The 16,526-nt window shown below is 42.5% G+C and overlaps 1 protein-coding gene across 5 annotated transcripts in view; it reads right to left on the bottom strand.

Moving 5' to 3' along the window:
* The window catches only part of PPP3CA (protein phosphatase 3 catalytic subunit alpha), a 728,982-nt gene that overhangs the window by 171,154 nt on the left and 541,302 nt on the right, over positions 1-16,526 (bottom strand). For all 5 annotated transcript variants that reach the window (XM_029597060.1, XM_029597061.1, XM_029597063.1 and 2 more), the window contains exon 6: positions 11,810-11,949. In XM_029597060.1, coding sequence (XP_029452920.1) covers positions 11,810-11,949 — 140 coding nt within the window. The remainder of the gene's footprint in view (positions 1-11,809; positions 11,950-16,526) is intronic.

Here is a 16,526-nt window from a genome sequence, read left to right as displayed (position 1 = left end):
GCCCCCTAATGGTAGGTGACTGTCTAGTTCACCTAACAGGATTCACTGGCCCTGGGTGCACTTGGACTTTCCAACATGACAATGAGCCAAAACATAAAGCCAAGTCGACCCTTCAGTATCTGCAACAAAAGAAAGTGAAGGTTTTGGAGTGGTCATCACAGTCTCCTAACCTCAACATCATTGAGCGACTTTGGGGAGAACTCAAACATGCAGTTCATGCTAGACAACCAAAGAGTTTACAGGATCTGGAGGCTGTTTTGCCAAGACAAATGGGCAGCTTTACCACATGAGAAAATAAAGAGCCTCATTCACAACTATCATAAAAGTCTGCAAGCCATCACTGATGCAAAAGGGGGCAATACATGATATTAAGAACGAAGGATATGCAAACTTTTGAACAGGACCATTTTATTATTTCTCTTATTGCTATGGTTTGTTTAATGATTGTGCTATTCTATGATGCATAATAGTTTGATCTGACACACATTAAAAATAACAGACATGTTTTGTCTGATCACTCATGTTTTCTTAAAATGTTACACATCTTACAAATTCTGCCAGGGGTGTGTAAACTTATGAGCACAACTGCAGTTTAAAATGCAAAGCTATAAACTAGCTGGAAGAAAATATGTATTACACTAAATTAAAGCTAACACATTGCAGAGTACATCATTCATTTTTTTGGCTTGGCAATACTTGCCTCAATTTCCTGTGTTTTGAATAGCAAATGAAAGAAAAAAATATTTGGCTTAAAACTCAGCCATGAAGCTATGTGTTTCCTTAATTAAATTTAATAGTGATTTAACGGTTTGTTGAAAATAAATGTGGAAAACTTTCTTTATAAGATTTCATAGGAAGGGAAATTATTTAATTTCTGCAAATCTGAGACTGTAGCACTGATGGTCTTAAAATCTGGGGTTTAATGTAGACAGCTGTTCTGGGCCTATCCCTTGGGGCCATGAAACACACTCTGTTAGGCTAGATGAGGCTGTGAATTTTGTGTGCGCTATGAGTCATTCTGTGCATTCATTTCTTCTCACTGTTTCAGAAAAGACTTGGAAGCTGGTCTGCAACTGAGCAAACACCTGAGCAAGGCATGTCAGAGCCAGGGATGGACGTTTTCCCTTCTAAAACTGCAGTTTAAATCAAAAGGCTCCCCTACCATAGGAGGAGCGTTTTAGCCTGAATAACTGAGCAAGGCAAAATGCAGCCAAAAAAAAGATCAACACTTGCCCTTCATCTTAGAGTATTTATTGGTTTCAGAATAGAGTCTAAAAAAGGAGGATTTCAGAAACACTGAACACAAGCTAAACTAACAGAATGATAAAAACATGTAACAGTTTTTACAGGTTTTTTTTCACTAGGAAAATGGCAACAACTGAAAACAGAAATGACTTTGTGCCACCCAGTGAGGCACAGCAGACATGCAATACTGAACATTACCGCTATAAAAGAGTCTCCCGCAGATAACGTAAGAGTTTTCAGCCATTGCCTTTGACTAAAGTTTATGCCTCCATTGATGTGATACAAGACTAAACCTTGACCACAAACGAGGTCACAGATGATGAAATACTTTGTATTTGCTTTGTTTTTCAAGCTTTGGAGGGCCCAGCTAAGTGAAAGAGCTGTCTCCATCTGACCTTATCTAAGGTTATGCCCTGCCGGCTGTTGAAGTCTACCTTTCATATTTTAAGGTTCTACTTGTGGGTGTTCTTGAATCTAAGATGTGGTCTTCCCTGTCTCACTTCTTTCTAATTGCACAGAAAATGCTGGAGTTTGCCAAAGGAAAAGCTTGCCTTGGCAATGTGTTGTATATGCATTATTCGCTTTGGTAATGTTGGAATACCTTACCTTTAGATATTTGCCTCGAGTCAAATTATTTAGAATTTAAAAAATATGCTAAAACCTTTGGGCGGATTTTATAAAATTGTGCGAGCGCGAACAAAAGTACGTTGGATTTTATAAGATACGCGCGTAGCTGCGCGTATCTTATAAAATCCGGGGTCGGCGCACACAAGAGGGTGCACATTTGTGCAACTTGCATGCACCGAACCCGGCGCGCGCTGCCTGTTCCCTCTGAGGCCGCTCCGAAATCGGAGCGGCCTCGGAGAGAACTTTCTTTCCACCCCCCGCACCTTCCCCTCCCTTTCCCTAACTAACCCACCCACCCCCGGGCCCTATCTAAACCCCCCCTTACCTTTGTTGGCAGATTTACGCCTGCCGAAAGCAGGCGTAAATCTGCGCGCGCCAGTGGGCTGCTGGTGCTCCATCACCCGACCCGGGGGCTGGTCCGGAGGCCTTGACCATGCCCCTGGGCCGGCGCCACGCCCCCCCAGTCCCACCCCGAACCGCCCCTGACCCCGGACACGCCCCCTCCCCGCCCCTTTTACGAAGTCCCGGGACTTGCGCGCGCCGGCGGCCTATGCAAAATAGGCACGCTGGCGAGCAAGGGCCCTGCACACATAAATCCGGCCGGATTTATGCACGCAGGGTATTTAAAATCCGGCCCTTAGTATTTCCTCAGGCATTTCAATGGAATCACGTTTTTTTCTGGAGGAACTGCTTTTAAATTATTTTAGTTTTAACTATGTATGGAAGTTTAGTTAGTTGTGTTTTATTAATTTAGTTTATATGTGTTCATTTACTGATTGTCTGTATTATAGTCTTTATTATGGATTTATTTTTATTGTAAACCATTTAGGATTTATATGTTAGGTGGTATATATTAAAACAATAAACTAAAGAATGCTTCCGAGACACAGAATTTGTCAATTGAATTAAGCTGATAAAAACTGAAGGCTCAATGTAAGCTGTGCATCATAATAAAAACAAAACATGATGAAGGCCTAGGATCCTGGATATTGGCTCTGTTCCAAGCAATGTGATACATGCCATCTTACCCCTATCAAGACAGGGGCAATGTGATTTATCATACATACATGTTATTATCATACATGTTACCATGTTATGATATTATCATGTTATTTCTCCGCAGTTTTTTTCTTCCTTCACCATCCTTTAGTTATTTCTCTTTTTTAGTCACTGTTATCCCATCCCCCTTCCCTGTTTTATGTAATTTTCTATCTGCAGTTTGGATGTAAACCGATATGATGTACCCATTAATATCGGTATAAAAAGCCTCTAAATAAATAAATACAGCATTTGAAAACACACATGAATGGTTTCCTTGTTCTTGCTTTCCACATTATCTCGGTGCTGGTGCTTTGATGTTAACTGAAGAGGATATTGAGGAGATACCTATGCCAGAAATTATATTTAACAGTGATGATTCAGAAGAGCTGAAACAAATCATAGATAACCCGGATGAAGTAATAGGGCTGATTCACTTGGATCAGATGGTTTACACCCCAGAGTTCTGAAAAACTAAAAAATAAAATTGGAGACATTGCAACCTATCATTAAAATTGTTTATTGTACCTGAAGATTGGAAGGTGGCCCATCTTTATAAAGGGCTCCAGTGGTCATCCAGGAAACTATAGACCAGTGAGTCTGACCTCAGTGCCAGGAAAAATCATAGAAACTTTTCTAAAGAACAAAATCACAGAACATATAGAAAGATATGGTTTAATAGGACAAAGCTGGCATGGGTTTATCTGCTACATTTTTTTGAAGGGGTTAATAAACACCTGGATAATGGCTAGCTGGTGGATATAGTGTATTTGAATATTCAGAAGATGCCTGACAAAGTTCCTCATGAGAGACTCCTGAGAATAATAAAAAGTCATGGGATAGGAGGCAATGTCCTGTTGTGGACTGCAAACTGATTAAAAGACAGAAAACAGAGAGTAGGACTAAATGGTCAGTTTTCTCAGAGAAAAAGGTAAATAATGGGGTGCCTCAAGGATCTACACTGGGATTGATGCATTTCAATATATATATATAACTGATCTGGATAAGGGTACGATGAGTGAGGTGATCAAATTTGCAACTGACACAAATTATTTTGAGTTATTACATCACACGTGGATTGTAAGAAAACGCAGGAGGTCTTTGCAAGACTCTGCATCCAAATGGCAGATGAAATCTAATGTGGACAAGTTCAAAGTGAAGCACATGGGGAAAAATAACCCTTGCTGTGGTTACACGATGTTAGGTTCCATATTAGGAGCTACCACCCAGGAAAAGGATCTGAGTGTCATTGTGGACAATACTTTGAAATCCTTGGCTCAGTGTGCGGTGGCAGTCAAAAAAGCCAACAGAATGTTAGGAATTATTGGGAAAGGAATGGAGTATGTCATAATACTCCATGGTGATACTGCAGTTCAGGTTGCCACATCTCAAAAAAGATATACTTGAAGTGAAAATGGTACAGAGAAGGGCCACTAAAATAATAAAGGGGATGAAATGTCTCTCCTATGAGAAAAGGCTTAAGAAGTTAGGGCTGTTCAGTTTGGAGAATAAAAATACAAAAGGATCCAGCTATGTAAAGAACTCAATGTGAACTTACTTGGCAACCGTCATACATAGCCTCAGTAGTATATTGGCTTATGGTGTCAAGCCCTTGCAACTCTGGGCTTGAATAATCATAGGTTGCTGTAAGAATTTAAGAACCAAACACTGTGTGAAAACTACAAATGTTAGCTCTTAACGTTTTCCACCAGCCAGGGGAGAAATATCTTACTACCTGAAGTGCACGCTCCAACACGGCAGTGTTTCGGAGTGTCAGACTCCTTCCTCAGGGAACTTCAGGGAGGTAATTTGCTGGTGTAATTTTTGCAACGATGTTTATGGTCAATCAAAAAGCGGTGCAAGACACTGGCTGAAATCGGTGCCCCAAAAAAGTGAGCAGCCTTGCCGAGATCCTTGCCGCTAGAAGTGACCGCTAGAAGTGCCGCTAGAAGTGGAGAATAGACAGCTGAAGGATGATATGACAGAGGTCTATAAAATCATGATCGGAATAGAATGGTTAAATATGGATTGGTTATTTACTCTTTCAAAAACATTAAAAAACTAGGGGCCACTCCATTAAGTTAGTAAGTAGCACATTTAAAACAAATTGTAGAAAATTCTTTTTCACTCAACGCACATTTAAGCTCTGGAATTTATTGCTGGAGGATGTGATAAAGGCAGTTAGTGTAGCTGGGTTTATAAAAGATTTGGACAAGTTTCTGGAGAAGTCCATAAGCTGTTATTAATCAAAAAGATCTGGGGGAAGTCACTACTTACCTTTGGTGTTAGCAGCATGGGATCTACAGTATCTATTGTTTGGTATCCTGCCAGGTACTTGTGACCTGGATTGGCCACTGCTGGAAACAGTTTGCTGGGCTTGATGAATCTTTGGTCTAACCAGTATGGCATGTTCTTATGAAGAGTCTTGAAGACTGTGAATCTCATCTGGAGGTGGCAACAGCATCATGCTATTTCTTCAGGAGAACTGATATCTTTTTGTTTGGCTTGATTTTAAATGTTCTCAGTTATTGAAAATTAAAGACTACAAGTTCAAGTTCCCTCAAGAATAAATATTGTCCTTTGTTGAAAATGTTGTGAGGTCACCTCTTGCCAGCAGGTGCCACTGTGGGCTTCGAGGATTAGCTGGCTAGTCCTCCCAGTTCCTTGGCGCACACACACCCTGCTGGCGCATTTCCTGTCTGAACACAAATATTCCAGGCTTCCAGTCAGCAGGCTGCAAGGGCTTGGCTCGCATTTTCTAGCCTCCTTGTTAGAGTTCAGCTCCCAGAGTTCGTCTCGCTGTGTTGACTCCAGCATATTTTTCGCTTCTCTGGATCTGCTGATTTGTCTGAAACACAGTCTTCCTGTTTCCAGTTGGCTTGTGCTTCTTACTGCATTCCTGCTCAATCCTTGCTCGGGACCTACTATCTAGGCATTACTGGCCACCAGCATCTGAGGGAGCAACCCAAGGGGAAGGTGGTCATTGCAGGCAGAAGACGTTCTGCTACTGTGCCAGTTGGAAGCCATCAGACTCACCTTGCCAGAATACAGGCCACTCTGGTCTTGGAGGGGTGTTCACACTTCCGGCAGACTACATTGCCACAAATGTTCAATACAACTATATGAAACATCCTTCCTGCCTTATGCAGACATCCAGTCTACACATCCTACTTATTTTTCCTATCTACCGTGCTGCTACTTTAATTTTCTCTCTTTGCTACATTTGTTGCTCTGTTTCTTTCTGTTCTCTTGAAAAATCCATTTCAAAAGCTGTCAGTGTCTGAACATTAAATATCTGTATAGTTTGTTTAGATGGAATTTCAGCATTTATATACCACTCTAATGTACAAGTCCCGTCCCTCAAAAGCTGATCATAAGTGAGAGTGTCTTAACATTTTCAAAAACTCTTGGGACAGTTTCATGCAAAACCCTCTTCCCCCCATACACAGACACACACCCCCCTCCCTCTTAAATAAAATTCATGAGTGGGATAGTGACTCAGGATAAGACAGGAGTTCTCTGCTTGTCCTGTGATCAAAGCATGTTGTGGAAGCAAATACATTTTTAATACCTAAAGAAATTAAAAAAAAACCAAAACAAATGTATCAGTTTATACGGTCAAACTGTTGTTTTTATTTTTTGGGGGGGACAGTGAAAGCATCACCATTAATTACTGTGCAATTTGGGTTTGGCTGGAAATGCATTTTATTTTTCAGTTCATCCATACTAAACTAAAATTGAAATACGTTTTACACCTTTCTCAGGATTATCACATAGGAATTGATATACTAAAGTGCCCCTAAATTCATGCAAGACTTGCTATTTCTCACGCATTATTTTTTACTGGGATTCATATGCAAGCAACTGGGGGAATACAGACATTGTCTCTGCGGCATCCCCAGCCTACTCCAAAACAGGCTTTAGTCATGCAAACTGATACACTTAAGGAGTTTTATTTAGATTTTGTTTAAAAATCTATTTTACACTGAAATGTTCCTTTTATCATCATCGCTGCTTCCCTTCGTGACACGCGAGAACTTGTACACATAACCTTGAAGGAGAGGGTTAAGAAAACTTTAACTAAATTGGCAGAAATGGAACAGCAGGGCCAAGCCTGACCTACAATATGCAGTACAAATAATTTGCACGGCTCTGAAGTACCTTTGGTGACAGTGAGCTCTCATTCCTGACAATGCTCTTGCTTTAGATTTTTATGTGCTGTCTTGGGTACTGTTCTTTTCCTGTATTACAACACAGTTGCTAATTTATGGAATATTATTGGGAAAATATATAAAGGACATCACAGAAGCAAGAGGGGAGGCCTAATGGGAATGTCATGGAGTGCGATTCCTTGGGCTGCGACAGAGTTAATGCTAACCCAGCACAAGCCATGGGTCGGGACCGCCATGGCAGCAAGCAGATATGCTACTGGCTGGGACTATGAAAGGCTTCATCTATACCCGCCTCCTTCCCTGTGGGTTGAGCTTTTCGTTTCTGAGGCCGGCAGGACTCAGAAGAATGTCCGCAGCTAGGTGAGTGGTCCAGAGGTCAGGGCAGACCGAGGTAAAGCAGTGTTGGTATCCAGGCAGAGGGGCAAGGCAGGCAGCGGTCAAGCAGAGACGGTGTCCAGGCAAGCAATCCAAGTCGGCAACGGGAGCAGAACAAGGAAGGAGGACAGTTGGGACCAGACAGGCAGGACAGGGACAGGAGACATGACAAGAGAGAGGCAGAGGAACACAGAAAGAACTGGAACAAGATGAAGAGCAAGGCAAAAAAAACGAACAAGGCAAAGGCAGTTAACGAAGGCAAGGCGGGAAGGAAGATAGCAATGAACCCCAGCTAGAAACAGGAGGACCTGTTGCTGAGGCGTCAGTCTGTCTCGTCGGCATTTAAATACCCCAAGGAGATGATGTCATCAAGGCGCGCCACAGACTCGTTTTCCACTTTGGGCATTTTATCAAGTGAATATGTGTGCGCGCGTGCACCTAAGGAGGAGCAAGGTGGCAGTGTCAGCACTGGCGGCATCGCAGAGGCTGAGCGTTGGTGTGGTGTCCCGGGGGTAAGAGAAGGCTGACTGTGGCTTGGTTGGCACAGCACTACAGGGAATGGCTGATAAAGGATTATCTATAAATATCAGAGAGAAATCAAAATGAACATAAGGGAATGAAGAAAGAAGTAACCCACGAACGAAGCAAGAAGGAACAAACACGCTAAGAAAGGAGCAATCCCAAAGCAGACGATGAGGACTTCAGAGCAGAAAGACGCTTGCATTATGAACGAAGCATGAAACCAAACAACTAGGAAGCCAGGAAGAATCTTGTTTTCTGCCTGTATTTTGTCAATTACTTCTGGCCAACCCGTGTGCTATGAAATAAGGGCTAATATATTCTAAAGAAAGCAAGACATTTCAGATTGTTTCTTTACCTTGCCGGGAATGTTCAAGAGAGGTTTGGCTCTATGAGTGAAACAAGTGCTGAGCTCCAGAGGTATTTGGGATTGTACCCCTATTCCGAGTACTGAGTGCTACAGAGATGTTTCCCTCACCCAAAGAGGCAACATCTATACACACCTCACCTCACAATGATGGAAGACCAGAAGTGACCATGTAAAATTGTAAATCTGGGTTGGTGCCCTGGGTCCTGCTGAAGGATCCGCATCAGAGAGGCAGAATTTATCAGGACTGAACTTGGCAATCAAAGGCTATTTAAGGATCAGCATTTGGGTGGAAAACATTTGCTGGTGCTGAGCTTGACACTCTGGTTTGACTGACGTTGGCGGAAGAGGCTTTTTCTGGGACTATACTCCAGCTCTCTGTCCAGCTGAAAAACGACCCACTAAGGGAGGTGGCACAGAATTGTTTGCAGCGTAAGAAATGCATTCCTGAAGGTTACAATTCCAATCATGACATGATTTGCCGAACTATATTTCCCACAACATATAGCTAAATTCTACAGGGGCAACAATTAAACTACCTACCCTGGTACAAACACCAGGTAATTTTTCTAGCCACAAGGCTTGCTCTAATAAACACGGCTATTTTGATTAGTGCTGTAGGAAAAAGTAACTGCAGAGATTAGTGCCCAATTTTCATGCAGGTATTTTTTCCAGGCAAAACAACCCACATATTTTTGCCTATCCAAAACTACACACGATGTTGCCTCCTCCAATCTAACCCCATGCATGGGAAAGCCTTCATAGCATGCGGGTAAAAGTATACATGCTGTAGAACAAAGTAACTACTTTTATTCGCAAAGAGAGTTGGGTTTTTCCAAAAGCCCATTTCCAAGGGTAAAATGCTATTTTACCCGCAGAAATGGCTCGAAAATTGCTCTTCCCCTATCTGAACATATACTTATGAGGAGGGCAATTTCGATGCTGCCTGTGGTGCTTTCAAGCTTGCAATCTTATTTTCCAAGGGAAACTCCCTTACCTGGTGAGGCCCTCAGATAGATAAGTACCTGCAGAGGCCGCAGGTGCAAACTCCCAGTTACCAATAAACTCCCCCATGTTGTAGTTTCCTGGAATGTCAGCTTTCTCCACTCCTAAAAGTCTTGCATGCATTTGAGCAACTAAACAATGTGCATAGTACCAAGCATAAGAAAGCAGTGCAAAGGACTGGGGGCTGGCTGAAACTAACACTGCACTTTTGCCGTTCTTGAAAAGGTCACAGATGTTATACCTCTTCCCAAGTAGGATCACATTCTTCCTTAAATTTTAGCAAGATTTTGTCATCTTTGTTTTCTTGAAATAGTGAGGTCGGAATCTGCTGTGCGATGCCGCTTTTTTTAATTCTCAGTTTAGCCGTGCCAGGAGAGAGGAGAGGCCTCAGTGATGTTTCCCCCCCCCCCCCCCCCACTCTTTTGGGCAGAAGGGAAGGTGTACGCTAATCCAAAGAACTGGGAGGTTTAAATAATTGTGGGTGGGGAGTTGTGGATGGCAGAGTTCTTTAATGGGATTGAAAACTGTTGTATTGTGGGGTTTGGCTGTTATCGTTTATATATTTTTGAAGTGTTTTTATTGCTTGTATCTTGTAAGTTATATAATATTTGCTATGATGTTTCAAATTGTTTTGTTAAGTATAATTATTATGCTTGTAAACTGCTTTGAGTTCCTTAGGAAAAGATGGCCTATAAATCTAAAATCTAATCTAATCTTCATTGTGGTACATTAAGCACAAACAGATTTATCATCAGGCATGGCACGTATACTTTTCAACTTTTTGTATCCATTATGTCTGAACTCCTGGGTCACCTCCCCTGCTTCTCTCTCTCTCTCTTTTTTTTTTTTTTGGTTTGTTTTTTAAGTACTCCATGATAATGATTGAGTAAAGACCATATTTATTCTCATGCAATTGCAATAACATATGTAATTAAGTACTTAATGTGTGGTACAGGTAGTGCTGGGTACACTGGGTGGCGGTGGGTGGGTACACTTAAACAGAAAGTGAAAATTAATTAGCTTCATCTTGACATAAGGTGTTCCATAATGCCAGCTTTATCCAATCTTTCAAGAGTGCAATTTGGTACCAGAAGTAGAGACCCTGTGATACATTAGTGGCATGATCATAATATGTCATTAAACAAAATTCCCCCACACATTTTCTTTAAATCTAGGAAGAACCTGCCGCTGCAGTAAAGCACATGTATCAAGCACTTGCATGGCTTTCTTTTCTGATATAAAATCAAAGCCTCACGAGCACAGTTTAACATTCTTGGCATTCTGGGCACCTCCCAGGTCAGCCTACGCATGCACATCTTTTGAGGTCAACTCTGTAAGTGCAGGTGCCGATTAAGATTTTATTGTAGTACACCATCAAGAGAATAAACTTTATAGCTTACAAACGGTGTGTACGGCATCCACTGGTGTTACAAAGAATGGTAAAGATTTCACTATAACTATTACAAAACTGCATGCTCCAAAGACTTAGTAATTAAGAGAGCCCTATTCAAAGATCGGCTTTTATGGGTATAAAGCTGGTCCCTTAAAAATATCACCTTTGTCAGGGTAATTCTGTCTGCACAAACTCTATCTGGGGACAAAATTACCCAGACGGAAAGAGGGTGGGGATGGAGGCCGGAGAGAGCGAGTTAACATATTTAGCCTGATAGTGTCATATTGACCACTATCCTGCTCAATTTGTGCAGATAGTTTGGTTTGCATAAACAGCTGGTCTAAAGTTATCTGGATATTCAGTGGAGCACCTATCCAAATAAGTTCTGCTCAATATCCAAATAAAGATAATTGGGGATCTTACCTGCTTGGTGGGTTTTTGAATATGGGGCTCTACAAGCTTAAAGACTGCAAAGTCTGAATGAAATACTCTGAATTCTAGCTGTAGAAATAACAGGTTAAGGTCAAATGTATTAGAACAGATACTAAACATTTCCATTCTCCTTTGGAGATTTATTATTAATAATAATGTTTAGAGCCTTGATGTTGGTGGTATATAAATAAACAAAATAAATAAATAAGAGTTTTCGGCCTTTTCACTTACTGTGGTCTGCTGCTATAAGGGAAAATACAATGATAGCGGACAGTAAGAAAGTGGCTTCAATATCTTTTCATGTATTCTTCGTCAAGATGTGAATTACGATCCAGCCAAATTTGTCTTATAAAAGACCAATATTTTAAACATATTTCTGCAGTCTGTTTCTAAAACCAGTAGAACACGGGCACACATTTGCAAAAAAACCTAAATTAATTTTGACTATTTCAATGTGAAATAATCCCTTTGCATTTTTTCTAGAAAAAGGGATGGCATGCAAAAGCACGTTAAAATAATATTGCATTGTTAGAAAAACTACGCCTGGTTTGAACTTGAACACAAAGCTAAATATCGGAGGAAGTTTTGGTAAAGTTTTCAATCAAGAAAATCATTATACGAAAGAATTTCACTCACCTGTAGAAGTATGAACATCCCCTAACTGTATTGTGAGTGAAATGCTCCTGAGTCTTCTCATTTCCAAAGTCTTCCAGGGGGTCCGACCACAAAATATCACACATGGGTCCATATGCAGGTGGTTCTTTGAATCGATCTAACTAAGAAAAACAGAAGACAGACAGAGAAAGGGGAAGAGAAAGAGACATACTAATCTTTTTGCAAATACACCACAAGTGCGCGCACACACAGAGGAATCCTGAGGAATGGGCTGAACTTTATGAATTGGCAGCTGGCACCCTTATCAGCCATGCTCTAAATGCAGTGCATGGAATCCTTAGCCAAGAAAAGGTGACAGATGGAATGATGGGATCTTTAACGGTTGGGCCAGGATAAAGTCATGTTCTAGATACAACGGTGAGAAAATAGGACTACTATTATCTACTGAAGTGTGGCGGCCAATGCAGCAGAGATGCGAGAACCTGTGGAGGCACTCTCACCTTGCTGCACACCAAGTCCATTTATTTCCTTCTGATGCACAGATTTCTAATAGCAGTGCCCATCCTAGAGAAATCAGGAATCTTAGTAGGTTCAGATATTTTTTTTAATAGAGCCAACATAACAACCTGAAACTTAACTGGGCTTCCTGGTCACATCTCTATTCATGAGATCTGTGTTGTGTGCTGTGAAAACTGGGAGAATAGGCCTCTGTATTTAGTGCTGGGTTTTCTCTAAACTCCCAGGTATTCTGTTTGCTGAGGGGAGTGTGATTAAGCTAGATTGGTGCAGGGAAGTGAGGGAATTTTATAAAACAGAAGCATGCCTTGGGAAAGTGAGGATTGCTTTGTTTGAAAGAGTGTTAACAAAGTATTTTGACAGAGAGAGGGTATGATAGAAAATCGGCATAGCAGAGGGGATATTCTGAATAGCTGCTTCCTATTGTCATTTAAGTCATTTGTAATTAGTGCAATTGTTTTGAAATACAGATAAATAGGAAAGCAGGAGTTGGAGGGACCTCAGTCTTTCTTGAGGGAACTTCTGCTGCTGAGAACTGGGTACTTTTTGCCACCCTAAACTAACAGGTATTCTGTTTGCTGAGAGGAGTGTGATTATGCTGTAAGGCAGAATGCCTTTTGTGGGGAAGTGAGTATTTGAAGTTTATAAAATAGAAGTTGGATTACTTCGTGGAAGCGTTTGTTTCTCCCATCCCAACTCTCACCCAGCCCAACTCAAAACTTGGTATATAGACTACTGTAACATTTAGGGGGTAGGGGAAAATTGTGCATAATAGAAGTACGTTTGTGACTCCCATACAAATAAATGTAAAATTAACCCTGCTTAAAAATTAAAATAATTAGTAGATCAATTGCAGATTGTTGGCAAACTGATTAGGCAGAATTACTTGCCATTTACTGGAGAAAATAGTACTTTGTACTAGAAAGAGAAGCGTTAAGTAATTTAGGTCAAATTTTGGACATCTGCAAACAGAATAATAAGTGCATTTCAGGGGCGCTTGATTGGTAACAACTTAAGAGATACACAAATACATAATGTAGTCTGAAAGAATAAGATAATACCCCTCATATTTCAAAGCAACAAGGTAGCAAGCAAACAGGACTACAAATAAGGAGTCTGAGTGCAGAGATGGAAGACAATTTTCACAGAAAAAGACACAATCTGATTTTATTTGCAGGACAGCTAAGGAAAAAGTAAGGACCTTGATGGGTCTTTCTCGTTTCTTTCAACAAGTACCAAAAAAACACCTAACAGCAGAAAGATGGCCAGGAAAAAAATATATTGACCAAGCCAGTAATTCTCAACTTTCTTCTCATCATGACACACCTGACGGACAACGCTGACATGCGTGACACACTGCTCATTGAAAACTACGGCAGAAATAAAAAAATAAAAAAAGGTCCTGTATTACTTTTATTGTTAAGAATGATACAAGGGAAAAAATAAGTGTACTCTCTCTGAACATAAATTAGATAAATAATAAACCTCCCATACCAGAATAGCACCAACTTCCAGCACTCAAACAGTAACCACCTTATGTAAGAAAAGGCAACACTGAAATATTGCACCAGGCCTTAAAACACCAGTACTACTCCTATTAGGAAAATGGAACAAGCCAGGCTGCTATAGAGCCCTATCCAGCAGGGTATGTGCTGACCCCTCCCCTAACAAAGAATAAAGAGACCATAAAAGCATAACTAGAAGCATGCAGACAAAAACTGAACTGGAAACTGCAACAAGCCAGAGTCTCTGTATGCAGGGCAAGAAAGTAAAGAGAGAAACATCACCAGTCCTCATAAAATAAAGAAAGTAATGTAAAATCAATAGCAGTAAATCCATACTAATAAAAAGAACAGATTATTTCAAAACAGCTGATGAATGGAATATCCAATGATTAAAAACTCATATACAGACTTCCGGTGATGACATCACCGGCAAGGACGGCTGGAACTTGAGCTCCGTGGCCCCCCTCTAAACTCCCCCAACCAGCCCCATGCAGTAGCGGCGATTTTTAGTTTTTTTCCCTTGGGAGGGCTTCTGACAGGTTTGGGCCTCTGGTGAAGTTCCTTCAGTGTCCCACGAGTGGCGAACAGTGGTGGTGGCTGCAGCGAGGGAAAGAGCGCGGCACAACATGCCCAAGATGGCGGCCAGCCTGCCGATCTACCCCTAACTCACGGCAAGATTTGGCTGGCGAAGCTGTGGGGATTCAACCTGGGAGGCCCCTTATAAGATCTGTGCCAACACCGGGGGCCTTTTGATGCACTGAAGGTGGCATAAGGTCGCAGGCGGAGCTGAACGGAGCACATATCACATGGCCAAGATGGCGGCCGCCCCAGTAAGTTTCCTGTATTAATCAATAGAGCGGACCTGTAGTTGAGAGACTTAAGAAGGAGTCTGGCTGCCCCAATTTCAAAGGACACTGTTATTTGACCATTTCTCCCTCCCCAATCACCCGGACGTGTAGGCTTTTCGAGATTTAGTCTGCTTCTCGGCATCGAATCTCCAAGAGGCCAGGGACAGGACTATAAAAGCATCGGGATCTCTGGCACTGGTGGGGCTGCGACAGCTGGGGCACTGAGCTCCGCGGTTATGCTCCCCCGACTGAAGAAACCACCCTGGTAAAAGCCCGTCTGATGCACCACGCACTTTGCGTTCTGGTCCCTCATTGTCCCGGGGGCCCCAGTCATACTCGCGGCATGTCCCCGCTCCACCACCACCAACACGATGGCGGAGGCTCCCGCTGGTGCGAAGGTACTGGATTCTCTTTCAGCAGATGCTTTGCTCCAGATCTCTCAGAGCATCACTGCGGCCTTGGATCTTCAGCTCACCAAATTACAAGCATCTATGTAGGACATCAAATCGGCCTTGGAGGGCAAAACTAAAAGGCTGGATGGGGCGGAGCATGTCCTGTCTGACCATGGCGACCGGCTAGCAGAGTCGGAATGCCACGTGGCTGCTATTCAGGTCACCCAGCGGGAGCTCCTGGCAAAGATCGAAGATTTGGAGGACCGGGGCCGGCTGAATAACATCAGGATCATTGGCCTGCCCGAATCAGTAAAGGAGGGTGAGCTTCTCACTTTGGTGGGGAAATAGTTATCCGCGCAGATGGGCCTGCAATTTTCTACAGACCCTCTGATATATGAGCGGGCGCACTGCGTCGGGGTGATGCATGAGGGAGCCACGAGGCTGCATCTTGTGTTGGCAAAAATACTAAACTGGACTCATAAAACCAAAATAATGAGGGCCTTCAGGTAGTCTTGGAGTACCAAGGTCACAAGATTCTCCTATTCAACGACCTTTCGGCTAGCACAACAGCACAGCGGAAATCTACGTCACCGGCCTGTACTGAGTTACACAAGCAAGATATTAAGTTTGGCCTAATCTACCCAGCCAAGCTGCATGTCTTTCACGATAACAAGGTTCTCTTCTTTACCTCTAAAGAGGAGGCGGAGGGTTTCATCGCCACACTGCCATGCACAGGCGGAGAGTGAGAGGAGCCTAAATGCTGATTTTGCCTTTTCAGACTCAGCTGCAAGGATATTATATGTTGCCAGTTCTGTTCTTTCATCACATACTGGGTCTTGGAATTTACCCCACACCTACACGTTTGTAGGCTGTTACGAGGGGGTATGCGATCCTTTGCTTCCCATATCGGCATGGTGTTCTACAGTTTTGAGACTCTCAGGATTCAGAGTAAATAAGGCTTAAATGTGTTATTGACATATCTTGGAATGTTGCACGATATCGTATTGCTGCCATCTGTGGGGGGTTGATGGGTGGGTTGGGGGGGCGGAGGGGAGCCTCTCTTCACCCGCCAAGACACATGCTGGGGGGGGGGGGAGGGATGGCTCTGAGCCTCTTGGAGCGAGTGAGAGTGGTTTGGGTGGTGTGTGTGGATACGGCTGTGGTGTATGAAAGGGGTTTATGTGGTCAGGGGATAAGGAGAACAAGGGGGGGGGGGGGGGAAGGGATTGAAAGGAAGCCACTGAGACAAGGGACTATGGGTCATGAAGAATACTGAAACATATTCTTGTGGCTTAGGCTGGGAGGCTGCAAAACTAAGCACTGTATGGGTTCCAAGCCCTGTTTAAGGGATGAGCAAGTAATACTATGCGCTATTGGATGGAATGACAAAGGTTAGAGTGACTACGTTGAATGTAGATGGCATCCATTCCCCTGTTAAGAGGAAAAATTGTTAGCTCAATTTAACCGCATGCACTCA

Source organism: Rhinatrema bivittatum, chromosome 1, assembly GCF_901001135.1.
Source record: "Rhinatrema bivittatum chromosome 1, aRhiBiv1.1, whole genome shotgun sequence".
Taxonomy (NCBI): Eukaryota; Metazoa; Chordata; class Amphibia; order Gymnophiona; family Rhinatrematidae; genus Rhinatrema; species Rhinatrema bivittatum.
The sequence above is the reverse complement of the archived record's forward strand: the minus strand, read 5'-3'. Positions and strand labels throughout refer to the sequence as shown.